The following is a 27,557-nucleotide window of genomic DNA, read 5'->3' on the forward strand; positions in this document are numbered from 1 at the left end:
CCAACGGGCTCGACTGCTTGAAGGTGTATTGTTTTACCTACGACCTTTGTTGGTTTCAGGGTTCATATACTTTCTATTTGAAGTATACATACCTGTTAACCATGGACTACTTCTGGCTAGATAAACTCTTGTGTAATCAATGGTGCTAGTGAAGCTTTTATCAGATCCACTCTGATTTAGCCACCCACACTAGTACCAAGTATTACCTTCACTGAGGGCAGGGGTACCTGCAGTTGGATCCCGGGACGGATACCCTGATGCCGTCAATCCTTTTTCTGCACCTTGTCCTCACCCACTTACTGAGGTGTGGTGAGCCCATAAGTGGGATCATTTCAAGTCCACCCTAGTTTGGGGATTTCAGGGGGTGTCGGCCGTTGGGTGGTTCAATGGCCAATTGAGTCATCTTTCCAAGATTCCTTTTGAGTCTCTCTCCCCTCTCCCGGGGAGACCCACGTGACCAGTTTTGGCAGTGAGCAAGTAAGTAACAAGTACAAGTCTGTGGCTGTGTAGGTGTTTGGGTGTGCCTGTGTCTGTCAATCTAGGCGTCTGTCCATCATATTACCTTTTTTTTTCTCTCTCTCTCTCTATTTTTGAATCGTTTGTATGTTTTAACAGAATGCGATGGCACACACCTGCAACTGCTACTTTTGCACAACACTCTCCCTGTTACTGCAAATCAACGACAACAGATAATGGACAAGTGTTCTGTGTGGTACCAGGAAGATGTGAAAAGTCAGCAATCAGGTCGAATGTATGACATGCTGTCATACTTCATTGGCCCAAAGTACACCACTGGCATGTCTCTGGTTGATGGTATGGAAGTTCGGGCATTGTGCATATTCAACCAAGACCATGAACCAGTGGAGACTGATGCGTATCCAGCTAATGTATACAATGGTGTATCAGTAGATATGACTGCAGTTACACGTCATGGCTTCAGTGTTGTGGCCTGTCTGGGTGTGAAGGATACTCTACTACTACGTCATCCAGGTCATGTTCCCAATGGTTATCATGTTCTTGAAGCATCGGCACTGAAATGGCAAGGATGTTACTGTATTCCGGTGAGGCCACACTTTGTTTTTCTATGTTTCTCGTCATCGCCCGCGTAGGTTTTCAGAAATTTCGGAAGAAAAAAAAGTTCATACTACGTACATGTATGTACGCTGCACATGCTGCAGCAGCTAGATGCGTCAATCAAAATCGTGAACGACGTAAGTTTGCACCACAGCAGCAAAGGAGCGCTCCCCGTCCTATCCGTTCTCTGCGATGAAGGCTGCCATGACGAAGCTTTCAGTCGTTCACTGCCTGAGCCTCGTGGGTCCCAGGAATACCGTAAGTCGGACGAGTTCCGTGGCAACTGGCGTCTGTGGAACGATGTCGTGGGCAGAAAATCCAAGCAATAGACGCGTGGCGAGGAAAAGATGAGCAGCGTGGAGACAAGAGTTTGATAAGCGGACACAAGAACGTTGAAGTAACAAAACCAAAAAAGACCAGTGGGAAAGCGTTTGTTGATGCGATAGCAGATAAATGTATGTTCTAAACGCCATCTCGTATTCATCAAACTTTATACTCTCATTGTTGCAGTTTCATGAGTTTGCCTTATATTCGTGGGCTGATGTGATAATGTAGTGCAATCATGTACATGTACGTGTATGGGACTACATGTGCGTCATGTACATGATTGACAATGTAGTACTGTATACATGGTATCAAGAGTTCATAACTCTTGATGGTATACGTCTTGTATGAATCTTGTATGAATCACGCATACCGGTATACATGTAAAATGTATACAGTTTTCAGTAGAAATTGTTCTTGTTTTTTCCTTGGCTTTTGTTTTTTTCCGCCCGCCCGCATACCTTTTGATTAAATTTGCCGACGAGAAACATAGAAAAAACAAAGTGTGGCCTGAGTTTAAAGTAGGAAGGAGCAGGACACATAGAGATGGCATAGGTGGCTGAAATGTAATGATGGTTTTTTGTATTCCTGGACTTTGCCCATGAGATCTGTATGATGCAAGCAGCTGTATGAAAGAATCATTGTCCACTGTACAGGGTTCTAGCCAGGAATTAATTGTAGGGGAGGGGGTAAGGGACAGCAAACAGTTCACCCTTTTTTTCATGTTCCACTATTGCCTTGTCACCAGATAATGCAACGTGCGGGCGCACGGAGCACCCGGAACGATCAATTAGTGGCCGCATTTTCGCTGTGTGAGCTGAAAAAACACACAAAAGTCGAAAAATGAGTCGGGTGGTGCGCTACAAGAGTGAGGGGGGGGGGGGGGTGGGGAGGAGGCATCAGAATACGGCGGCGCTGCCCCCCCCCCCTAGCCCTAGTCCCTTTAGCTAGAATCCTGCTGTACCTAAGGAGTCGTTTTACCGGTGTGCTGAACCAGATCATCTGGAGAGCACATGTGGTGGGGAGTTTGGACATTGATATTGAATCAATTGGAAGACAACTGTTGGTCATTCTCTCTCATTTTACTGTTCATCATCATGTATCTGTATAGTAGATTATATGAGTCAAAAGAATCATCTTGCACATAGTTATGGCTTTGCCAGTGTTGGACATCTGCATGAACATCAGTTTTGACCAGGCTGTATACATGTTTAAGAGTGCATTATCATGATGTACTCCTGGTACAGTGGTAGTACAGTGTATGTACATGTACAGGTAAAGTAACATGAGTGCAGAGAGGTGTAACAATACCATGATTACAGGAGGGGTAGTACAGATAACAACTAAAGGGCAAGTTCAAGATTGCCTGGCTACAGTTCATGTAGCGCCATGGTATTGTATACACGTACCCCGGTTATTGTAGCAGTGTTTGTGTGCGTTTGTGCGTGTGTGTGTGTGTGTGTTTGTGTTTGTGTGTGTGTGTGTGTGTGTGTGTGTGTGTGTGTGTGTGTGTGCGTGTGCGTGCGTGCGTATCTGTGTGTGTGTGTTTTACACCCTTTATTGCACAGATGATCCTTGAACACGGGGCAGCAAAGACCCAGAAAAGTAGCCAATTTGTTCCTGATCTTATGATCAATTATCCCGATCACATTCCAGTATTCAAACATCTACTAGCACCCAAGCACTGATGGTCACTGGCAGTCACATCTTGCAGCGCACTTTGGTGAGAAATTGTTTCTTATTCCCAGCTGCTGGTTAGGATCAACGAGAGGGCTTGAAAGCCTAGGAGGCCTCGCTTTGTTTTTACCTAGGGTGTCATGTGTGTTATTCGAACTGATAGAAACGTCTTTGCAAAACGATTATCGGGCACAAGTTTTTGCATTGCAAAGATGTTTCTATAAGTTCGCACAACAACACAATTTGATGGCTTAGGTAAGTATAAAAAGCATAGCGAGGGCTCCTGGACTTTAAGCCGTCTCATTTTCCAGGTTGGGATTTGAACCGCACCTATGGCCCTGCATGCATTCCCTGGATACACGTCATAAACATACACGTTATACCAAGTTACTTCACGTTACAGTTCGGCAGTTGAAAGCCCTATTTAAATTTCTGGCCAGCTTTCTCTGTCGGTACAGTACGGTACTGGACATGCGCCAGGCATGGTGCATCACGTGATGACGATTAAAGCGCTATGGACCCTTGAGACGTTGACGGCCATTTGCCATTTGCCACGCTGTCACCTCCAACCATCCACCGTATTTTCCGGAGTATAAGCTGCACTGGAGTATAAACCGCACCCCCATTTTTTGCCCACGAAATACGGTGTCAGTTGTGTGCTTAGTGATCAGTGGCGTGCACCGAGTCTTGAAAGGGGGGTTTCCAGAGTTGGTAAAATTTTTTGGAGACCCGCTGTATATTAATGTACCGGTATTTGTGCACATGCGCATCCCCCGAACATCCCGTCGGAGATAACGGCGAGGGCTAGGGAGGAGGGGGATTCAAGATCAGCGGTGCTCAGGGAACCAATGCCCGGCAATGGACACTGGTGCTGATGAGATGTGGGGGCCCCTCCGACTGCTATCATGCCCGCACAAATTCGTCTGAGAGGGGACCAGGTCCAGGGGTAGAAACTTACTAGAAAGGACAGAAATAAGAGCCTAATGTCTGATAGTAATGAGGAATTGAGGGAGGGGACGATGTTACATAGAAATGTTAGTATAACCGGTAGCAGGATAAAACGGTTTACCTTTTACATACCAGCAGTTTACATGCATTTGCAAAAAGGGTGCAAAAGGCAATGTGCACATATACATGTACATGTACATGACATGTTTGTCATTTTGAACAAGTAAAAATATAGTTTGATAGGCCCAGCCCGGCGCCCAGCCGCCCAGGCTACCCTACACTACAGTCAACAACAGGTGCTTCACTAGTCCACTCCAGGCATGTTCGTTTCATCAAAACACTGCTTACATTCGACGTATCTTTCTTTCTGTTCTTATGATGAAGTTTTCAGCATGTATTGGTAATTTTCCTTATTCAATCAAGAGTTATGGACCTTGCTTCGATGGAAACTCGCGAAAGAAAAGCGAAGCCCCGCGTCCTTGCGGAGTCGCAGCCAGCAGCGCAAGTGGATGATGGACGCACAGTTTTACGTCTTCCCAGTCGACAAACAGTTTTGACGAAGATCTCTGAGAGCGAGAACGAAAGGCTGTGGAGATCTTGATTTGAGTCAACAGTTTGGAAGGAGATTTCGTCAATAATATCCTTGAACTGACTTGCATCGCGCGTGCTTGACTCAAATTTGGAGACAAAACGGATTTCTTGAACGTCATCGCCAATCCAGGAGCGGGCCAGAGCTGGAGATCGATCTCTCTGTAGCTACTCTCCACTGAAGAAAGAGAGAATAATGTATTGTGAACTGCATGCAAAGCAACTCTCTCTCACTTCGAAATAAGGACATAGTTGTCGCGAATGCGATCGGATTTATTCGTAGTCACGAGCACAATGCATGTATATAACCAAGAATTCACAGCTACGTATACATGTATCCTTGTTCAGTGCATGATTTGTACGTTCAATCACTCGCATCCCTTTGTGACACCCTTTTTCTCACCTTGCACTTCGTTGCATTTCTAATGTTTCCGTTCCGGGCACCCTTTGATTCAGTTTGAACCCATGCACCTTGGCTTGCACACGCACCGACATCCAACACGGACTGTGTGTACGACTATCGGCATCTTTGATGGCCTTCACTATCCATTTTCATGCTCACAGTTGGACTCGTTGCACCGTGCGTATCTGTATGTGTCACCTTTTCAGCTACATGCACGTGGAGCTGTTTTAGTTCCACAACTTGGTGCTCTTCTTGCTTCTCTTTGATTCTTCGCTACTCCTTGGGAGCTTATTTCGATGCGTTTGTATATTTATCGCTTGTATATTTCTGCTGACGCTGTACGCAAGACACTTTCACGGCACACTACTGCTACAGGCATACACTCCGACTCACATATATTATTATCGCTCTCCCCTTGTAAATATTCTTCAGTCTTGATTCACAAGAAAATTGAGCACTAAGGAAAATATGGTCTGCTTCGAGTGGTTTATGTAAAGGGTATGTACATGGTTCGCGACATTTTGGTGCCGAAACCCGGGAGAGTCGAGCGGCGACTCTCCTAGTATAGGAATTTGAACGACCGACGAACCATGGAAAACCAAGCGGCGGTGAGGGGCAAGCGCCAAAAGGCTGCTCGTCACCACAAGACGATCAAAGATATGGAAACGACAACGGGTAGTTTCCTCTCGGCAATCTCAACGGACATTGAATCGGACCCAGCAGCAGTCAGAGAGCTATGTCAACACAATTTCCAATTGGACTCGCATCTCGAGGCGCTCGAAATTTCGCTGGAAAAGTATACTGATTTAATTAAACAGCGCTTTCTCACCCCCACCGCACCGCTTCTGGCACTTCTTAGTATAGTCAGCCTGGCACACACATACACTCAGAAAGTTCTAATCTTTGTACACCGCTGTATCAATGGATACTGTAGCCCACTCCTACAGCAACTCTTTACAACGACTGCTCCAAACACCGTGCTAAACGATCAGCGCATCACTAGGGGCCAAGTTTCCAACTTGCTCCAAGTCCCTTTCCTTCGCGGGCCTGCTGGTCGCTCGAGTATGATGTTTCACGGCAGTATTGCATGGAACGCCCTCTCGGCTGATGTAAGATCGATAACTGCTGCCGATCAATTCAAGAGAGCCCTATCTGATATTGACGTACTTAACTTGTAAACTCTATGCCAACAGTCCAACACCCCTCGCCGTACTTCATGTTCCCTGGACTGCTAAAAAGTGTCCCCATCCAACAAAGTCTGCCAATGTTCACACATATATTCTCATGAAATGCTTCCACTACATTTTATTTGTTATCACATTATAAAAAGTTCACACAATTGAGTTTCAGCATACACACAATGTCATAACAAACATTTCTATAATAATAATCATACCGCTTGCATGTCTTTATCTCTATACATTTCCTCATATAATTTTCTTCATCTTTCTGTGAGAACCGGACCTATAGGCCGGTAAGAAGGCAATCATGCCTGTGCAATTGGTGAAGTAAAATAAAAGTCAACAACAACAACAACAATTAACGGGTACGAAATAAAAGGGTCTGACGACCAGGAATTCAAGGAAAATCAAACGGAATGGATCGAACAAATGGATGAATTTATACGTGTAACTAACATTAATTTGGTGTCACTAAAATTCTTACAAATGGAATGTCAAAAAAAGGATCCGCAACCTGCAGCCACGGCAATGGCGGCAGGAACTACAGCAACTATAATGGATGACGACAAACTCGACAGACTGCTGTCGGAAATGGTATCAATGAATCAAAGCAATCAGAGCATCATGACAAATTTGACGAATTCTCAGAGTAATGCTAGCAATAAAACTGGTAACACGGTCAAATTGCCTAAACTGGAATTGTTCACTTTTGATGGTGATGTAATGAAATTTAAGGAATTTCAAGATATGTTTACTGCCACTGTTCACGCAAATAAATCTTTGTCTGATGTGGAGAAGCTATCTTACCTGAAAACACACGTGAAAGGAAAAGCGCTGGAATGTATCTCTGGTTTGGCCCTGTCAAATTCAAATTACAAGGTTGCATGGGATTTGCTAATGGATCGGTTTGGGAAAGACCATGTTGTAATCAATGCTCGGTACTTGGCATTAGTCGATTTGGAGAAACCGTCTAGCCGACCTGAATCATTGCGGAAATTCTTGAATGACGTCGAGGCAAACATCAGAAGTCTAGGTGCGCTACATGAGGACATGTCACAGGCACTATTCATTCCACTGATTACCTCCAAATTACCGAAATCGGTTATGTCCCAATTAGAGTTAAAGAAAGGCACTACCACGAAATGGACAGTGCGAAGTCTACGTGAGGCAATGAACCACTACGTAGATGCAATGGAAGCAGCGGAAGCTGCAACTACCGGCGGAAACGAACGACAAAGGGACCGACCATCCAACCCAACGACACATGTAGCTCACTCAATGGCAGCAAACACGGTAAAAATGGAGCGTAAATGCATCTACTGCGGACAATCGCATTTCGCTGATGAGTGTACCAGGTACACAGATGCAGAAACCAGAAAAAATCAATTGAATGGACGGTGTTTCATTTGCCTGAAATCTGGACACAGTGCAAGGGCATGTGAGCGCACTAAACCATGCTACTACTGCAAACGCACAACACACCATTGCAGTATCTGTCCAGAGAAATTTGGCGCAGGAAAAGTGTCATCCCAAATTCAATCCACAATGGGAGTGGCAATCGCAGATTGCAAAAACACGGTTTTGCAAACAGCAGTTACAATGGTGTCAAATGAAAGCGGAACCCAGGAATGCTATGCTCGGATTTTATTCGACACTGGGGCAACTAGATCCTTCATCACTGAATCCCTATGCCACAAACTGCACTGTAACAAGATTGGAGAGGACACAATCTCAGTGTCAAGCTTTGGTAACGAAAAACGGAAAATCGAAACCATGCCAAGAGTCAATCTACGAATTGCACAACCAGACAAATCGTGCACGGAGGTCTGCGTAAATGTCACGTCCATCATGTGTCACCCAATTCAACGGTTCCCGCTTCCTAACGATGTGAAGCTGCATGACATGCCTCTTGCGGAACCACCTGTACAGCAACCAGAGAAATGTGTTGTGGACATACTGATTGGTTTAGATTACTATCATGAATTCATAACCGAAGGTAGCACCACATTGCAGAATGGCACACACATGGTAAAATCAACGTTTGGGTATTTACCATCTGGCAACCCATCTGGCAACATGGAATCAGAGGAAATAGTGAGTGATGCTGTACTCACGACGTGGCCAACGGCGAGCGCGGATACCTTCGAATTTGACATGGAAAAATTCTGGAAACTCGAACACGTTGGAATTGAAGAAGAATGTGAAATTAACATGGAAAATCCGACCGCAGACAATTTTGAAAATACTATCAGATTTGTCAATGGGAGATACTTTGTATCGTGGCCGTGGAAAGAGGACGCTACGGATCTACCGGAGAATTACGAGCTAGCCTACGGTCGGCTGAAATCCCTCTTAAATCGGGTTAAGAAAACGCCAGAAGTATTAAAGCAGTATGACGACATCATACAAGAACAAATGGAGAAGGGAATGGTTGAGAGAGTCACAGAAACCAGTGAGCAGGCAAAACCACACCACTACATTCCACACCATTGTATCATTAAACCGGGAAGCAACACAACAAAGATCAGAATCGTGTACGACGCTTCAGCAAAGACAAAATCGAACAACAAGAGCCTAAATGACTGTTTAGAGCGTGGTCCACTGCTGTTACCGGACCTATGCGGGATGCTGGTACGCTTCCGCATGGAACCAATCGCAATAACAAGTGATGTAGAGAAGGCGTTCTTGCAAGTTGGATTGAACATGACAGATCGAGATGTAACGCGCTTCCTATGGGTCAAGAACATCGAATTGCCACCTACACCAGACAATGTGGAGGTGCTGAGATTCGCGAGAGTCCCTTTTGGGGTAATTTCGAGTCCATACTTGCTCTCCGCAACAATTGAACATCACCTAGCCAAACAAGGTACTGAGGTTGCTGACAGTATTCTGAGAAATACCTATGTGGACAATGTACTCGGTGGCGTAGATTCTGTCGACAATGCCATTACTTACTATCAGGAGGCAAAGGAAATGTTCAACAGCGCATCGATGAACCTGCGCGAATGGGCAAGCAACAGTGATGACTTCCTGCAAGCACTTCCTGACGAAGACAAAACAAAATCGGAAAATGTGAAGGTGTTGGGAATGGAATGGAACACGGTAACAGACACAATCAACGTCCCGTCGAACAACGCCGACACAAAGTCAGTTAAAACCAAGAGGCAATTGCTGAGTGTCATTGCGTCATTTTACGACCCAATGGGATATTTCTCACCTGTCGTACTCAAAGCCAAATCTCTTCTGCAACGTGTATGGAAATTAGACATCAGCTGGGATGATGACCTCCCAGAGGAAATAACCAGTCAATGGGTCAAGATTGCGGCAGAGATGACGGAAGCTTCAGCCACAGAAATTCCAAGAGGTGCCATGTCTTGGACACCCAACAGCCAATACGAATTACACGTGTTCTGTGATGCCTCGAAGGAGGGTTATGGCACCGTTGCATACTTACGTGAAATTGGTGGCTCGGTCAACGTAATCTTCTCGAAAACACGGGTGGCCCCAGTCAAGGAATTATCCATTCCAAGACTAGAGCTTCTTGCAGTACTGTTGGGTTCTCGTGTAGCCACATTCCTGGAAAAGGAACTTCCCGTGAAACTAGAAAATACGTACTTATGGTCAGATTCAAAATGCGTACTTGGCTGGCTTAACAATTCTAATGGAAAATTACCCAAGTTTGTGGCAAGGCGAGTACAGGAAATTCGTTCCCACAAATTAAAGTTTCTGTACGTCGGATCATCACAAAACCCAGCAGACTTGGCGTCAAGAGGAGCTGGTGTTGCTGATCTGAACCGTGGTGCCTGGTGGAATGGTCCCAGCTGGCTAGCTGGCGAAACAGAGTGGCCGGCAAGCCACGAACCAATAGAGGCTACTCCTGTCACCGCTAATTTCGTGCAGGGGGAGGGTCCTGACGGATCACCAGCAGGCATTGACCCGGAACGTTTCACTTCTTTCGGGAAACTAGTCAGAGTCACAGCGTATGTACAGAAATTTATTGATAAAATCCACAAAAAATCGGTTGGTACCACCATCTCACGTGACGAATACCAACGAGCGGAATCGAAATGGATACAATTTACACAACAACAACACTACAATGATGAATTCGAAGCACTCAAGAAGCAGAAATCTACGGATTTGATCAACAAACTCGGTCTGTTTGTTGACGAAATGGGACTCCTCAGATGTAAAGGACGAATGGAAAATGCTATTGATAGTCAATCGAAATGCCCTATCTTACTTCCTGGCAAAGATCAATTGGCGGAACTAATTATCATGAACTACCACAAAATGTTACTTCATTCCGGAACAAACCACACACTTAACGAATCACGGAAAAGATTCTGGATCACTCGTGGACGAGAAACGGTAAAGACAGTACTAAAGAAATGTTTGACATGTAAGCGGCACGAGGGTGGCCCGTTTCGAATGCCTAAACTCGCTCCTTTGCCCAAGGAAAGATTAATGGAGTCGCTACCGTTTGAGTTCACGGGTGTAGATTACTTTGGACCGTTGAATTACAAATCTAACGAAGGCACGATGAAATGCTGGGTGGTACTGTTCACATGTTTTACAACACGAGCAGTTCATTTAGAACTAGTAACGGAGATGTCAACTGATGCATTCTTAATGTCCTTCAGAAGATTCATAGCACGGAGAGGAGTACCTGTGAAGATTGTCTCTGACAATGCCCAGCAATTCAAATTGGCAGACCAAACACTGAATAAGCTCTGGGACTCTGTGCAGACGGATCAGAATGTTCAAAACTATCTCTCGAGTAATGGAATTGAATGGAAATTCATCACACAACTTTCTCCGTGGATGGGCGGTTTGTACGAACGAATGGTGCAGGTCACCAAACGATGCTTACGGAAATGTATTGGTCGCAAATTGCTTTCACTCATGGACCTCATTACTCTACTAGCTGAAGTAGAAGGAGTCATTAATTCTCGACCTCTGACGTATGCTAGCGAGGAACTGAATGGTCTTGTAATCACCCCTGCTAGACTTCTAAACGTGAATGCCTGTCTCGGGATACCGCAAACCACCATCGATGTCACTGACCCCGATTTTGCAATATCGGTCAGCTCAGCAGAGTTTATGCTGCAGAAACTCGGTCAGCAAACAAATCAATTGGACATGTTTTGGAAACAATGGCGGGAAGAATACCTGACGTCGCTACGTGAGCGTGGAGACTCTGGTCTCAAACAGCAACGTACACTATCAAAGGAATCCCCATCCGTTGGCAGTATAGTACTGATAAAGGAACAGCTGCAACCAAGAAGTACTTGGCCACTCGGCAAGATCACGGAATTACACTTTAATCAGGATAAACAACCTACCTCAGCTACTGTTAGATTAACAGCTGGAAAGAGCATTGTCCGCCCGCTGTGTCTGTTGTTCCCAATTGAGTGTACAACACTAGAAACACCGGCAGAGCAGCCAGCAGAGCCAACGGCAGCATCGAATACATCAGTACCAGCCAGTGATCGACCGGTAAGGGCAGCGGCTGTGAGATCACGGCAAACCCTGCAGACCATGATCAACACTAATTCAGTCTGATACAAATAACTGTTTCCACTCAATTTTTCTCTTTCAACACTTCATTTCACAGTTGTAATTGTTCACTCACGCGTATGCTATTTCATAACTATGGTAGTAACTTTCAGCGGGCGGGAGTGTCGCGAATGCGATCGGATTTATTCGTAGTCACGAGCACAATGCATGTATATAACCAAGAATTCACAGCTACGTATACATGTATCCTTGTTCAGGGCATGATTTGTACGTTCAATCACTCGCATCCCTTTGTGACACCCTTTTTCTCACCTTGCACTTCGTTGCATTTCTAATGTTTCCGTTCCGGGCACCCTTTGATTCAGTTTGAACCCATGCACCTTGGCTTGCACACGCACCGACATCCAACACGGACTGTGTGTACGACTATCGGCATCTTTGATGGCCTTCACTATCCATTTTCATGCTCACAGTTGGACTCGTTGCACCGTGCGTATCTGTATGTGTCACCTTTTCAGCTACATGCACGTGGAGCTGTTTTAGTTCCACAACTTGGTGCTCTTCTTGCTTCTCTTTGATTCTTCGCTACTCCTTGGGAGCTTATTTCGATGCGTTTGTATATTTATCGCTTGTATATTTCTGCTGACGCTGTACGCAAGACACTTTCACGGCACACTACTGCTACAGGCATACACTCCGACTCACATATATTATTATCGCTCTCCCCTTGTAAATATTCTTCAGTCTTGATTCACAAGAAAATTGAGCACTAAGGAAAATATGGTCTGCTTCGAGTGGTTTATGTAAAGGGTATGTACATGGTTCGCGACAATAGTCACTGTACTGTAAACTGCCTGTCGATCGACGTGTATGCACGATAACCAATCCAGTAGCCACACTTTTCCTTTGGCAAGATTGCCCGAAAAAAGGTGGTTTCCAGATGTTACGGAGGTAGCCTCAATTGAAGTATTATTCGTTCTCGTTCTGCTTCTTTGAATGTTGCTGAACAGTTTTCCTCTCCATGCTCTGCTAAATCGTTGCCTGTACGCGCCACGTCTAGCGCCTTGTTTCTACGCTAGCACTTAGCACCTTATTCGTCATCACGCGCTCTTCTTACGTCTAGCGCCTTGTTTCTACGCTAGCACTTAGCACCTTATTCGTCATCACGCGCTCTTCTTATCTACATGCATGTGCTAAGTGTTGGTGTAGAGGCAGGGTGTTGGATGTGGCCGTCGCTCTTGCTATATAAGTTCATCGGAGCGTAGGCACAGTTGTAGTCCGTGAGCCAAAACTCAAAATCACAAGTGCCGTTGCACTCTCGGATGGACAAATCGCCGCTTACAGTGTTGGTCAAGGACATCACAAAGGATACGTTTTCGCTTGTTGGACGTTCCAGAACCGATCCAGAGACCTTCGCGAGGGCTTCTTTTCTCGACCAAATTCCACCGTGAGAACGAATATTTTTACGCGAGTGGTGAGGTGTGCGTCGTATGAGCAAGCGCAAAACACGAGTTCGCGTAGAGTGAGGAAAAATAATTTATTTTTAGAAGATGACGACGTTGACGACAATATCGACTTGGGATATTGTGATCACTTTATTGAAGTTTATTCCTTTCGTGTACATTGATGTTGTTTTGACAACAATGGAAGAAGAGGAAGACGTTTCTAGTGGCAGCGAGGTGCTGGATGAGGCAGCTGACGGCAACGAAGTGGCAAATGACAGCCCAGCGGAGTAATATTGCTGGAATTTTGTGTCTGTGTCACAGCGCCCAATTTAGTAAAAACGAGAAGCCTGCAGTGAGTAATATCGAGACTACACGCTGGTGTCGCATCGTCAGCGCTGCTCGAGAGAAGGACGACCATATCTGGGCTTTTCTCTGCCAGCACAAGAGCTCAGGGAGGAGTAAATGGTGTGGCTGGTATCATGAAAAGTGCTACACCAAATTGCACCCATGTGATAGCAATTGCAAACCTGGAGAAGACCAGTGCCTCTGATTTTGCTTTGTCTATACTTGCTGACAGTGATGTGCATGTAGTAGTGAACCCAGAGCCACATCCTAAGGCCAGTAAGGGGCCACCTACCAGGAGCTTAGTGGTTGATACGAACAACGAATGCCATACCGGTGAAAGCAGAGCACGGTGTAAACACAACACGGAGAACTGGTCCACCCAGAGTTTCCGGAAGGGAATGTTTTGTTGCAGGCAGCACTGGAGAGGGCAAAACGACAAGTAGCGAGGGCGAAACCAGCGCTGCTGGAGGTCCAAGCCAGAGCACCTGGCTGCTTTGCGGGCAACATACTACTGTATACCATTAGCTGTGTATGTGTGTGTGCGCGCGCGTGTTTGTGTGTGTGGGCGCGTGCATGTGTGTGTGTGCGCGTGCGTGTGCATGCGCGTGCATATGTGTGTGCGAGTGTGCATGTGTGTGCGAGCGTGCATGTGTGCGCGCGCACGTGCATGTGCGTGCTAGGCGTTTTCCTTTGTTGGTGACACCACCCCAGGCTACTACTGGTGTTGGGGCACGGTGTTGCCACAGCCACTGCGGCCAGTGCGATCCGTGTTTCAGGTCGTTGGTGGGTTTTAGATTCCGCAATTGTCGACAAGGTGTGCGCCGTGTGTGTGTGTGTGTGAAACCCGACAGCATTGGTGTGATGTCCGAAGGGACATCCATCACTTACATCTTGAAGGATATTGGTTCGACACTGCCCAGCAGCAAGGAGAGTGGCGCACAGCATTCAGAATTGCTTCACCACCACAGCCGGCCTCCCGTGCTCGGATTCAGTGTAGTATTTGTAACATTTCCTTTTCGAAGAGCGGCCTGCCATGCCACAAGTGTACTCAAGAGCGTCGCAAACCTGTAGCAGACCAGTCTGGCAGCAGCCAATGCACTGTATGTCTTCGCTGGTTTCGCAGTCATGGCAGACTGACATAGTCGGATTCGGCAGCTGGTTCATGTGTGTGTGTGCGCACGCACGCGCGTGCCTGAGAGACTGCATAGTCGCATTCGGCAGCTGGTTCATGTGTGTGTGCGGGCACACACGCGTGCGCATAAGCGTGTTTGTGCGCACGTGCCTGGGAGACTGCATAGTCGGATTCGGCAGCTGGTTCATGTGTGTGTGTGTGTGTGTGCGCACGCGCGCGCGTGTTTGTGTGGATTCGGCAGCTGGTTCATGTGTGTGTGTGCGAGCGTGCATGCCTGGGAGACTGTATAGTTGGATTCGGCAGCTGGTTCGTGTGTGTGCGCGTGCCTGGGAGACTGCATAGTCGGATTATTCAGCTGCTTCAAGTGTGTGTGTGTGTGTGTGTGTGTGTGCACACGCGTGTGGGTGCGCCGCGGCATGCATGCATGTATGTATGTGACATCATGTTATATCGGTAGTTATCTGTGGATTACTATGTTCTGCGGTGGACTGCGACAGCACACATTATGTGCCAAGATGTGCACCTGGTGATTTGCAACTGTGTTATGTGAGTTGAAAATGAGCAATGACAGATAGCTTTTGGTGCTGTATGAGTGTGTTAGGAAATCAATAGCCAATTCCAACCTCTTGCATTGGCCGTCAGGTTGGATAGGATCAGCGCGTGCATTTACAACAGTGTGGTGACGTACTTCCTATTGTACTACTGTAATGTCACATTAGCTTCAGTGTTCATATAATAATAATACTGGAGTATTCTACGTATTCACTACTATTCAGTAATCGAGTGGTTATTACTTTTGAAATATACTTCACTCACCAATTCATTGCTCGCTATTATCTACAAGTTCCAGTCCAGTATGATGAAGTAAAGAGGCGATTTATCCAGCCAAGTAGAGGAACTTGGGATACGAAATCCAAGAGAAATCATGAGGGTTTTCTCAGTTCGGCCATTCACGAATGTAATTGTTATTCTTCAACGCAAACTGAGTAATATTTGACCTTGAACAGGATGAAAAGAAGTTCATGCTCGGGGCAGTCGTCATTTGCTCCAGAAGGTTACTCACTACAGTCTACGCCTATTGGCCTAGGAAGTCGTGAACAAATATGTCGAGAGATATTTAGGACATTCTTGGAAGTCAGTTCTGAACGATTGCATTGTAACTACAAACAGTAGTGACTTTGCTGCATGCAGTTTGCATCCCGATTCATAATTCTCAGCGGCAAAAAAATTCGAATCTAGTTTTGTGCACTGGTTTTGTAGCGGATTCTCGGTCACATGACCTGATTTACTTCGGTTTCAATGAAATTCTCATATTATTGGCTTCATGAAATTCTCCGGTCTCGCGGTCACACTTATATATGTATTACGACCGTCTTCAACAGCCTGCACTCCCTTGCACATCCGGGTATTCGTGCCACTCAGCGTATGGTTTCGGCACGCTACGTCTGGCCCGGCATGCAAAAGGACGTCCGGGAATGGACCCGCTGCTGCCCCTCCTGTCAGCTGAGCAAAGTGACCCGCCACACCCAGGCTCCGCTTGGCCAGTTTCTGCCACCCGATGAGCGCTTTGACCACATCCACATTGATTTGGTCGGCCCTTTGCCTCCCTCCGGTGGTTGCACCTATCTGCTGACCTGCGTGGATCGCTTTACCCGCTGGCCAGAGGCCATTCCGATCAAGGACGCCGCCGCGGAAACAGTTGCCACCGCTTTCATCGCTGGGTGGATTGCCCGCTTCGGCGTCCCATCTGTCGTCACCACAGATCGTGGCGCCCAGTTTGAGTCCGCGCTTTTCCGCCACTTGTTGGCCCTGCTCGGCACCTGCCGGACTCGGACAACTTCCTACCGTCCACAATGCAATGGCCTCGTCGAGCGTTTCCACCGCCACCTAAAGGCTGCTCTGAAGTGCCACCCTCATCCTGGTGCCTGGAATGCAATGATGCCCCTGGTGTTGCTGGGCATTCGCGCTAGCCTGCGCGAGGAGTTCCAGTGCAGTTCCGCGGAGCTGGTCTATGGCACCACTCTCCGCTTGCCATCTGAGTTCTTCCAGCCACCGCCATCTATGCCGTCGGTGCCCGTTTACGTTCAGTTCCTCCGGGATGTATTGCAAAACATCCGGCCCTCAGCCGTTGGCCCTCGCCAGTCCAACCGCCCAGTATACGTGCCGAAGGATCTGTCAACGTGCGACTTTGTGTACATCCGTACCGACAGTGTCCGCAAGCCGCTCCAACCACCGTACACTGGTCCGTTCCGTGTCCTCAAGCGTGCTGACAAGCATTTCACGGTCGACGTCAAGGGCAAGTCCGACCAGGTAAGCATTGACCGCTTGAAGCCCGCATATGCTCTGCCTGTTACAGCTGCTGCTGCTTCTGCTCTTTCTCTGATTGTCCCGCCGGTTGCTGCTGCTGCCCCACCCCCTGCACGTGCTGTTCGCTTTGCTACCTGATCGGCTGGGCTCCTCCGTTCTTTGTCGCCGTGGGCTTTATGTCGGACCTTTTCTGGTTGCCGTGCGGTTTTCATTTTTTCTTCTTCCTTTATACGCTTCTTCTTCTACTACGTTGCGGTTGCCGTTTCTCTCCTTTCCAAAGTTATCGTTTCCTGCCTCCGGCTTGTACACTGGCAGGGGAGTAATGTAGCGGATTCTCGGTCACATGACCTGATTTACTTCGGTTTCAATGAAATTCTCATATTATTGGCTTCATGAAATTCTCCGGTCTCGCGGTCACACTTATATATGTATTACGACCGCTTTACCGTATCAGCATGCGCCGTTCACTTCCGCACCGTATTATCCTTATTTGCATGCGTACTACAGCTGTGTACAACTAGATTCCAGTGCGCCGCTGGCCTTCCCTTTTGGTATAGTTGTACCGTACACCGTATTCAGCAGGCGAGCAGAATTCGCCGCTCCTTGCCTTTTGCCTTGCTTCCATTATCTCTCTCTCTCTCTCTCTGGTTGTGAGCCGAACAGTAATGTTTCTGTCCTCTCTGTAATCTACAAAGTAACATTAGTTATGACACCAGATTCAATCGTTCGAAGTTAGTTCTAAATTCACGAATCCAGACTTTTGTATAGAATTACGTAGCGCACTGCTACAGTTTCCGCGTTATGTGCACTCGTGGTATCTGCTCATGGCTTCAAAAAATGAGAATCCGTGAACAAGCGCAAAAATATCAAGCGAAGAAGGCGAAAATGGCCGCTGCTGTCAGTGAGCAAAGTTGGATGTTTGGCGTCTTCTGTGACCTCCCTGGATCAGTTTCGAACTGTCCAACAAGTGGAAATCGCTTCAGGATACCATCGTGAAGCGGTGTGCCGAAGGACGATTTGTCCCTCTCTGGGTGCAACGGTCGATGCTAAAACAGCCGATTCTGAGATTTGGCTCACGGACTATTGTTGTTTTCCAGAGTTCTGCTTGTGATGGTATTCTTCTGAATGGTCATCGAAGTAAATCTGAGTATGGTTCAAGACAGTTAGTTGCCTTTCGAGAATATCTCTGGGTTTATGAGCCACATTATTTGGTAGCAGAGGATGGTTTGAATGTTAACCATGGCGGAAACAAAGAGTTCTTTGTCAGTGGCAAGTGACGAGAGTCTGCAAGGAACGGACCAAGTCGGGGCGGACGTAGGTTTGGCGGACGAACAGCAGGTCCCCCGTAGTGGCGGTTCAAGCAGCATTCAGCAGTCAGAGGGCACGGTGAAGGATTTTGGAGTTTCCGATATTGATGACGAAGAACAAGAATATGATGATGAAGAACCGGCGTTCAGCGAAGAATGCCTGAGAACGATGAAGATCAATGCCAAGGCCAATTTCACCAACATTCGAAGACGTTTGCTGACTCGGATAGTGAACGGAGAGGGGATTGGTGATGACGACCTTGGATATCTGGAACACGCGTACTCTGGTGCAGCAGGCGTCGTGGGCGATCTCCTGGGACTGTGCTCTGGAGACGGAGACTTGTCGAAACGGAGGAAGCTGGTTGCGGAGCTGGAAGAGCTTGAGGAGAAGTACAGCGCAGCTGTGAACAGAGCACTGGAAGAAGCCACGTACAGCGCTAGTGTTGGTGGGCGGTTTGGAGCTGGTCATGGCTTGGGATACAGCCAGTACTCGACGGCGAGGTACTCAGCTCCAATGATGACGCCAGATCACTTGACGGAGGTGGGTGCGGAGCGGTCTGACTTTGGCCAGTTGGGGGCCAGGTCAATGCTGTACTCTGGGTCTGCTGGATCTGGGCTGGTGGAATCTGGCATGAAGACTTCTCCTAGTAGCCTAAGTGCCTTGGCCTTTCATGAGAGCCAAGGTGTCACAAGTCCACTCCGGGTTCCAACACCATCTACTGCCAGTACCTCTAATGCTGATCAGACCAGCAATGGCAGTGCATCAGCGCCAGTGACCGGTTCCAGTGGTAGCAGTGTGTCAGTGGCCAGTGCTAATGATGGTACTGCCAGTAGTACTATGCCAGGCGCAGTCAGTCAGCCCACCAAGAGGAGCAGCGTCAGCAACACCACACTGGGAACGGCCCAGCTGACCAAGAAGTCTGTTCAGTTTAGTCAGAGCCACCAGTCCACTGCCAGCACTCAGTCCAGATTGAGACCAGCAGTGAGTGTGTTATTACCCCCTAGAACGGTCCCTGCAGCTGGAGGTGCAGCTGGAAGTGCATCAACGGTCGTCCCCGCTGTGACAGTCCCCAACACATCCATGGCTCCCCAACCGACTGGGTCCTCGAGCAGCCATATGTATCAGCCTCCACTGACGGGTGAACGACCACTAGCAGCCGACATCGGGCCATGGGCGAGTATGAAGAAAATCACAATACCCACATTCGATGGCGATAAACGGCGCTTCGAGTCCTGGTGGGCAGCGTTTTCCACCTGTGTGGACAAGGCACCGCTAACCGCGGAATGCAAGATGCTTCGACTAAGACAGTATGTCCAGGGTGAGCCGTTAAAAGCCATCGACCGATTCGGGTACACCATCGCTGCGTATGATGCAGCCAAGGCCCTATTGCACCGAAAATATGGCGGAGAGAGGCGCCGAGTTGCCATCCATCTGGAAGAAATTGAGGCCCTCAAACCCGTGCGGAAGGAGCACCCGAGAGACCTGGAGCGGTTCTCGGAACTGCTGGCAGTCGCTGTCATTAACTTGAAGGACTCGGGCCGAGCTACTGAGCTGGCGGCCGGAACCTTCTACCTGACTCTTCTCAAGAAGCTGGATGAGCAGCTGATCACCCGCTACCACCGGTGGCGGCATGAACAAGCTAAGGCTGAGTCGGTAGAAGAGCTGCTTGAGTACTGTACCCAGGAAGCAGAGTTCATGGTCTCCGCTGCGGAGACGAAAGCTGGCTTGATTCCCGTGAGTAAGGCAGAGCCGTCACAGCCAACAAAGGTCCACCGGTCGCCTCGACCAAGCACGTTCGTGACCAGCAGCCAGCCGGCAGCCAAATCACAAAAGTGCATCGTGTGCCAAGGTGAACACAAGCTGTGGCAGTGCCTATCCTTCAAAGCTGCGACAGTGAACAAGCGATGGCGCATGGCCAAGGATTCAGGTGTGTGTTTCCGCTGCCTGGATGTCGGCCACAATGGATGCGACTGCACGCGGAGTCGGCCATGTGGTTTGGACGGGTGCACGAAGCTCCATCATCGCTTTCTGCACGCCACACAGAGCAGAGGCCCTGTGTTTAGCAGCGTGACACGCCCGTCCACACAGGCACCAGCAGCGAACTCTGTCTCAGGGCGTCGGGCAGGATGCGCTATGCCAAACACAGCTAGCACCCAACAGTCGTCCAGCCAAACAGAGCAGCAGACATTCTGCTCCGTCGTCACGGAGGGTTCTCCGTCCACGGAAGAGGAGTGCTACGCCTCCCAGAGCACCCACGTGACCATCAGCCTGAGGACGATACCGGTCACCATCAAGCACGGCGACACAAGCATTCACGTCAATGCACTGTTGGACGATGGCAGCACCATGAGCTACATCAGTGAGGGCGTAGCACACGAACTTGGTCTGCACGGGGAGTTGCAGAGCATCACGGTCAACACGTTGGACGGAACACCGAGTACATTTCAGTCGGTGCATGTGTCTTGCAGCGTAGCAAGTGTCAACGGCATGTTCAGCACAGACCTCCATGCTTGGACAGTGCGGCACCCAACAGGACGCCTGAAGCCAGTCAACTGGCACCGCGGCGCATCGACATGGCCACATCTCAAAGGGATACGTTTCCCTCCCACCGCCAAGCCTGATCGAGTCGACGTTCTGCTCGGCCTGGACTGTGTCGCAGCGCACCAGTCCTTGCACGAGGTGACTGGTAAGCCGGGTGAACCAGTCGCACGGCTCACCCCGCTAGGATGGACCTGTGTGGGGCCGGTACGGGCGAGCCCAGGCAGTTCGCGTATGGGGCATGCGTACCATGCGCAGCTGCAGCTCGGCGGCAATGAGATCAGTCAGCTACTGCGTCGCTTCTGGGACGTCGAGGAGCTAGCCGTACCCGACTTGCCACACTTGTCACCGGCGGAGGAGAAACTGCTCACAAAGACACGGGAATCCCTGGCGTTCAGCGACGGTCGATATCATGTGGGCCTTCCGTGGAAGACAACACCACCGGTCCTGCCCGACAACTTCGCCATGGCACGCAAACGACTGATTGGCACCGAGCGGAAGCTGCTCCTAACGGACGGTCTGGGTACCAAGTACAGCGCCATCATCCAAGAGTACTTGGCAAAGGGCTATATCCGCCGTGTGCCGAAGGAGGAACCACGACCACACAGCATCTGGTACCTGCCTCACTTTCCGGTGGTCCGTCTGGACAAGCAGACAACGAAAGTGAGGATTGTGTTTGATGGGTCGGCGCAGTTCCAAGGCGTCGGAGTGAACGACTTCCTCAACAAGGGGCCGAAGCTGCAACGGGACATCTGCGACGTGCTCCTGCGGTTCCGCAAGCATCCTGTTGCTATTGCCTGTGACATCAAGCAGATGTACCTGCAGATTGGTGTGCACAAATCCGACCGGCCATACCAACGATTCCTATGGCGCAACTGTGATTCCGATGCGCAGCCTGCAGTGTATGAGTTCCAGCGTGTGGTATTCGGACTCGCCTCATCACCATTCCTCGCTCAGTTCGTCTCCCAGGAGCATGCGAGGGTGCTCACCAGTACGGATGAACGTGCGGCTGAAGCAGTCAACAAGTCCACATACATGGACGACACGCTTGATTCCGTGCCAACCGTCGCTGATGGCATCGCACTCTACAAGTCTCTTGTGAAGGTGTGGGAGTCGGCCGGCATGCACCCGACGAAGTGGCTCTCAAACTCGACCGAGCTTCTGGCAGTGATACCTGAGTCAGAACATGGACGCTCCATCGACCTGTCACCAGGGGAGCTGCCAAGAGTGAAGACGCTAGGCATCTCGTGGTCCGCTGCTAGCGACGCTTTCAGTTTTGCCATCCCACCGGATTCCGGCCAGGAGTTCAGCAAGCGGAGAGTGCTACAACGGGTAGCATCCGTCTTTGACCCGCTGGGTCTGCTGGCGCCGTACATCATTCGAGGCAAGATGCTCATCCAGGAACTGTGGCTGCGAGGCTCGACCTGGGACGACCCACTGGAGCCCTCTGTGGACAAGCTGGTGAAGGAGTGGATTGCTGATGCGCGGGATCTGCAGACGCTACGCATTCCAAGACCACTCATGGCAGCTGACGGTGTGTCGTCGCTGCACGTATTCGCAGATGCCTCCGAGAAGGCAATGGGTGCTGTCGCCTACATCATTTCCAAGGACCCCAGTGGAGCTACATGCCGGCTGGTTGCAGCTAAGTCTAAAGTCGCCCCGCTGGAAGCGGTGAGCATCCCACGACTAGAGTTGATAGCCGCCGTCATGGCAGCCCGTTTGGCAGCCGTCGTCAGCCTTGCTCTCGAGATGCAGGATATCTATCTGTGGTCTGACAGCATGAACGTTCTCTGGTGGATTCATGGTCACAGTCGGCAGTTCAAGACATTCGTGGCCAATCGCGTCTCTGAGATTCGTCGTCTCACACAGCCAGAGCAATGGCGGCATGTGACCACTGACCAGAACCCCGCAGATCTGGTCTCTCGTGGGTGTACTGCAGCAGTGCTGACATCATCGGACCTATGGTGGACTGGGCCCGCATTCCTGTCAACCGACGAGCCATGGCCTGCCAGCCCTACGCTTCAGCCCAGCTCCGGCGCTCGGCAGGAGGTAAAAGGTTTGCCACGCAACCGCTCGCAGGACATGCAAACGTATCATGCAGACGTCCAAAGTGCCAACGATGCACCACCCGAGCAGGATTGGATCATTGACCCAGCAAAGTGGCTAGACTGGCAGAAGACCATCCGTACGCTCACATGGGTCCGGCGGTTCATCTCGAACTGCCGTGCAGCAGCAGAGGATCGCCTGGCAGGAGAGCTCACCCCGATTGAGTTGGCTGACGCAGAGCTGTACGTCGTTCGGAACACGCAGCGTGATGCGTTCGCTGCTGAGATAGTCCTCCTGAGGAAACGCAAAGCAGTGCATGCTACCAGTAAGCTGGCCAAGCTGTGTCCATTTCTTGACGACGATGGTGTTCTACGCTGTGAAGGGCGCTTGCAGTATGCGGAGTTCCTGCCACGAGACGCTGTCCATCCGATCATCCTGCCGCGGAAGCATGCCGTGACCAAGATGCTAATCAGGTTCCAACACGAGAAGGGAAAGCACGCTGCGGGGACGAACGCAACATTGTCTGCGCTCGCCGCCCGCTATTGGGTCATCGCCGCACGGGAGGCCGTCCACGAATGGGAACAGGAATGCGCAGTCTGTCGCCGGTACCGGAGCAAGCCAGCTGGGCAACGAATGGCACCGCTGCCGGTCAGTCGGATCGTGCCCTCTCATCGTGCGTTCAGCCGCGTGGGCGTCGACTACGCCGGCCCCTTCCTCACCATGCAGGGACGCGGTCGGGCCAGAACCAAACGCTATCTGTGTGTATTCACGTGTCTGGAGACGCGCGCTGTACATCTGGAGCTCGCATTCTCACTCGACACATCTAGTTTCATCAACTGTTTCTTCCGGTTCGTGAGCCGGCGCGGCCTTCCCAATCAAGTCATATCGGACAATGGCACAAACTTTGTTGGTGCAGTTCGGGAGCTGAAGGACCTCATTCGCAACATCGACCAAACCAAAATCCAGACGGGCACCGCACATCATGGTGTGTCCTGGTCGTTCAACCCTCCAGCAGCACCTCATTTCGGTGGTGTGTTCGAGATTATGGTGAAGGCAGCCAAACGTGCTATTTACCACATTCTGTCTGGCAGTGACATCACCGACGAGGATCTGCTGACCGCCTTTGCCGGAGCAGAGGATCTGATCAACTCTCGCCCGATCACTGCCATATCAGTCAACCCCAACGACAATTTGCCCCTCACCCCGAATCATTTTCTGAACGGGAGACTTGGAGAAGTCGTCCTACCGGAGTCTGATCATCCGCGTCAGCGATGGCAACGCATTCAGGAGCTGCTTGGGCATGTCTGGCGTCGCTGGATCCAGGAGTGGCTGCCTCAGCTCAGCAAGCGGGTCAAATGGACGGCAGACCAACGCAACGTGAAGGTTGGTGATGTCATGCTGTTGCTGTCTCCAGACACCGCTAGGCGTAAATGGCCCTTGGCTCGGGTTCTGGAAGTCTACCCCGGGAAGGATGAACGAGTACGTGTTGCCAAGGTGCAGGTGGGTGATCGTACTCTTGTGCGACCCATCAACCGCTTGTGCCCACTGGAGTATGCGCCAGAGTGATGGACTGATGTGGACAGCTTTTCTGCTGTCTGTCTTCTAAAAATCATTGCATGTCCTCTATCTTCTTATTATTATTAGTCAGCGGTATTGCTATATCTTTACCCTGCTGCGGACCTGCTGTCTAGCCACCTGGACTTGCTTTGCTAAGTACACGATGTTGGGTTCTTAGTGGTGGAGCTAGTAAGGTACTATTTATTTTGTTTTATTTCGATCTGGTCACGTTGTCTCATATCGAGGAAGAGGAGAATGTTACGGAGGTAGCCTCAATTGAAGTATTATTCGTTCTCGTTCTGCTTCTTTGAATGTTGCTGAACAGTTTTCCTCTCCATGCTCTGCTAAATCGTTGCCTGTACGCGCCACGTCTAGCGCCTTGTTTCTACGCTAGCACTTAGCACCTTATTCGTCATCACGCGCTCTTCTTACGTCTAGCGCCTTGTTTCTACGCTAGCACTTAGCACCTTATTCGTCATCACGCGCTCTTCTTATCTACATGCATGTGCTAAGTGTTGGTGTAGAGGCAGGGTGTTGGATGTGGCCGTCGCTCTTGCTATATAAGTTCATCGGAGCGTAGGCACAGTTGTTGTTTTCCAGAGTTCTGCTTGTGATGGTATTCTTCTGAATGGTCATCGAAGTAAATCTGAGTATGGTTCAAGACAGTTAGTTGCCTTTCGAGAATATCTCTGGGTTTATGAGCCACACCAGACACCAAAAAACTCATACGGTGCACGCGCCTGGTGATCACATTTTCTGACTGCTTATTATCTTGTTACGGTAGTGAACAGTTACTCATAACCAAGAGTGCATGAAAACCAGAGTGTGCAGCTCGGACGGGTTGCTGTCACGGCGGAATTCTGTGATTACATCATTTTAGTGATGTAGTGCATTCACGCAGGATTCAAGCAGGTCTCTTTCTGCACAACTGCAGCTCAGTTGAACGCACTACGCCATTTCCCGCCTCATATCTGCGCCCAATATGATGTAATCACGGAATTCCGCCGTGACAGACACCCATAGTAGAAAAATCTCCAAGCTGCACACTCTGGGTTTCATGTACGCTTGTCATAACTCGTAACCCATGTGTCCTTTCTCTTTTTCACACCAACAAGACCTCTGATTTTTCTTCTGATTCCAGTCTCTCTCTCTCTCTCTGCAATTGTCTTCTGTTTCCTCAGACACCGTCCTTTGTTTTGGAAGAGACTCCGAGTTTGCTGGGTGGATGTCGTATCATTACCAAGCACACCAATGCACAGGACCGCTTGATCTTGAACTTGAGCGGGGGAAGCAAGTATTCTATCTAGTCCTGCACACTACTGTACAGTCTTTCTCTGCTCTGAATTGATGTCTGCGCTTATTGGAATTTGGAACGGCCAAGGCAGTGCCAAACAATTTTTACACATGCATGTAATTCTTGATGCAAGACAATTTTGTTACACTTCATCTTGCCCGGAATTGCTCTCACCGATGACTTTCACGGTCGGTCATTCTGGTGTATTGTAGATGATGTGACTTTTTGACTGAAGCTACAGGTGGTACTTGCACCAAGTGAAGCTTTTGCCTCAGTGCCCTGCAAAGCAGAGTCGAATAGGATAACTACTAACTACTGTATTTCTCAACGTAGCCGCTTACGACCTTGTCACAGTTTCTGTTCTTCTCGTAATTATGTACATTGCTTGCTGACTGCCGCATCTGTTGTAATCTCAAACATGTGTGCTGTCTCCTGGCTCATTTTGAAACATGGTTTATGTCAGTATTGTTAAAATGTATGCTGATAATACTACAAATCATTGTTTTCAACTTTTTACGTTACTACTGCTGTGAACATAGAAATGCAGTGGAATGACCGGGCCACGGGGACGGCACCCTGGTCTTATTTGCTTAGTTTGCACACGCACTGTGTAACACTTTAAACACATGGACCAGCACTGGTCACGGCTGCACGGCCAACGCCTCGTGGCCGCATGACTTTGCAGCGGATTTCAATGTCCGCTACCGGGTAGCATACTGTATTGTTTTGATATTGCTATGTCACAGCCAACCCTCCTGTGTTATGACTATGCTGCCCTGGACGGATCCAGGACTCTGCGTGTGATTTGATATTTTATGTGTATCAACTGTAGACGATAGCCTCGGATTACAAAGAAAATGTACGGGTCGGTCACACACGGTCAGGCTTGATCTGGCTGATCCAAGCCCTCTGAACCTCGTTGAATGTGTGCAAGTCATCAACCATGGCTTAGGTGTTTCCTCTTGTGTTCATTGCACTGCAAGTTGAAGACCTTGGCGCGGGCTTGGCAGAAAATGCTTTCAAAACACCCGGCAGAATTTGGTACTGGACATGATGTTAGTGCACAGTTCTGGCCGGAGCAATCCGACCTCATACTTGAACTAAAGTAACGCTGTGCTCAAGTAATAAAGTTAGCAGAGTGTTCTGTGTGGTGTTCGTTGCCCCCGGCGCAATTATTCGTGCGCCGGTCGGATTTCTCTGGCCAGAGACTGTACTTTTCTGGTACATAATTATTTCCAGCGGCATTATCCGCCCAAGCCTTATACGAGTATGTGAATACAACACCTGCAAGTGCACTGCCCGCCGCGCCGACAGGTTACACACACTGTGAGTGTGACGGTAGATCTCACAACAAAAAATTAATATGAGACCTGCTAGTGTATATAGTGCATGATTGTAATACATGTACTACACTGAGAATTCTGTGCAAAAAATCGCACAATTTTTAATGTAAACGAAATACGACTCGTACACGTACAGTCATGTACATCTGTGATCACGTGATGTACATGTACGTCTCGATCGAGTGGCGAAAAACAAAATACTGACAAAAATAATTATTGAATGCACTCCAGTATCTTTCGATCTTTGGTTTGTTTTAATCAGGGAGTCGTAAAAGCCCGGGAGAGGACACGGCACACATTCCTAGAAAACATCTTTGCCTCGCGCTGCCGGGGAACGCTGCCAGGGAACGGTGTTGCGAGGCAAGGTAATTATTATTTTCGAAAATTGTGATGTCTTCTTGAAATACTAATTGGGACGTTCTCCGATTTCTCTTAGAGCACGGAGACGATTGCTCCGTCGAGTCTTCTGATCTCTATTTTCATCCTCAATTCTTCCAGCTGCCTCACTCATTCTCTCTCAGTTTATC

The 27,557-nt window shown here is 49.0% G+C and overlaps 2 protein-coding genes across 5 annotated transcripts in view; both read left to right on the plus strand.

Moving 5' to 3' along the window:
• LOC135823426 (uncharacterized) overlaps window positions 1-26,427 on the plus strand; it is a 75,234-nt gene extending 48,807 nt beyond the window's left edge. For 3 of the 4 annotated variants that reach the window (XM_065336277.1, XM_065336278.1, XM_065336276.1), the window contains exon 5: window positions 25,575-26,427. Coding sequence is in view for 1 of the 4 variants with exons in the window: in XM_065336280.1 (XP_065192352.1) it covers window positions 616-1,061; window positions 2,967-3,086 (566 nt within the window). In the remaining 3 variants the exon portion in view is untranslated. Of the gene's footprint in view, window positions 1-615; window positions 1,062-2,966; window positions 3,122-25,574 lie in introns of all 4 variants that reach the window. The other variant, XM_065336280.1, reaches the window with a different exon arrangement.
• LOC135823553 (uncharacterized) lies at window positions 18,184-24,402 on the plus strand. The gene has a single exon (XM_065336395.1). It carries the CDS (start codon window positions 18,184-18,186, stop codon window positions 24,400-24,402), a length of 6,219 nt encoding a protein of 2,072 aa, XP_065192467.1.
• Window positions 26,428-27,557: the final 1,130 nt, after the last annotated feature.

The sequence above is a fragment of the Sycon ciliatum genome, chromosome 8, assembly GCF_964019385.1.
Source record: "Sycon ciliatum chromosome 8, ocSycCili1.1, whole genome shotgun sequence".
Classification (NCBI taxonomy): domain Eukaryota; kingdom Metazoa; phylum Porifera; class Calcarea; order Leucosolenida; family Sycettidae; genus Sycon; species Sycon ciliatum.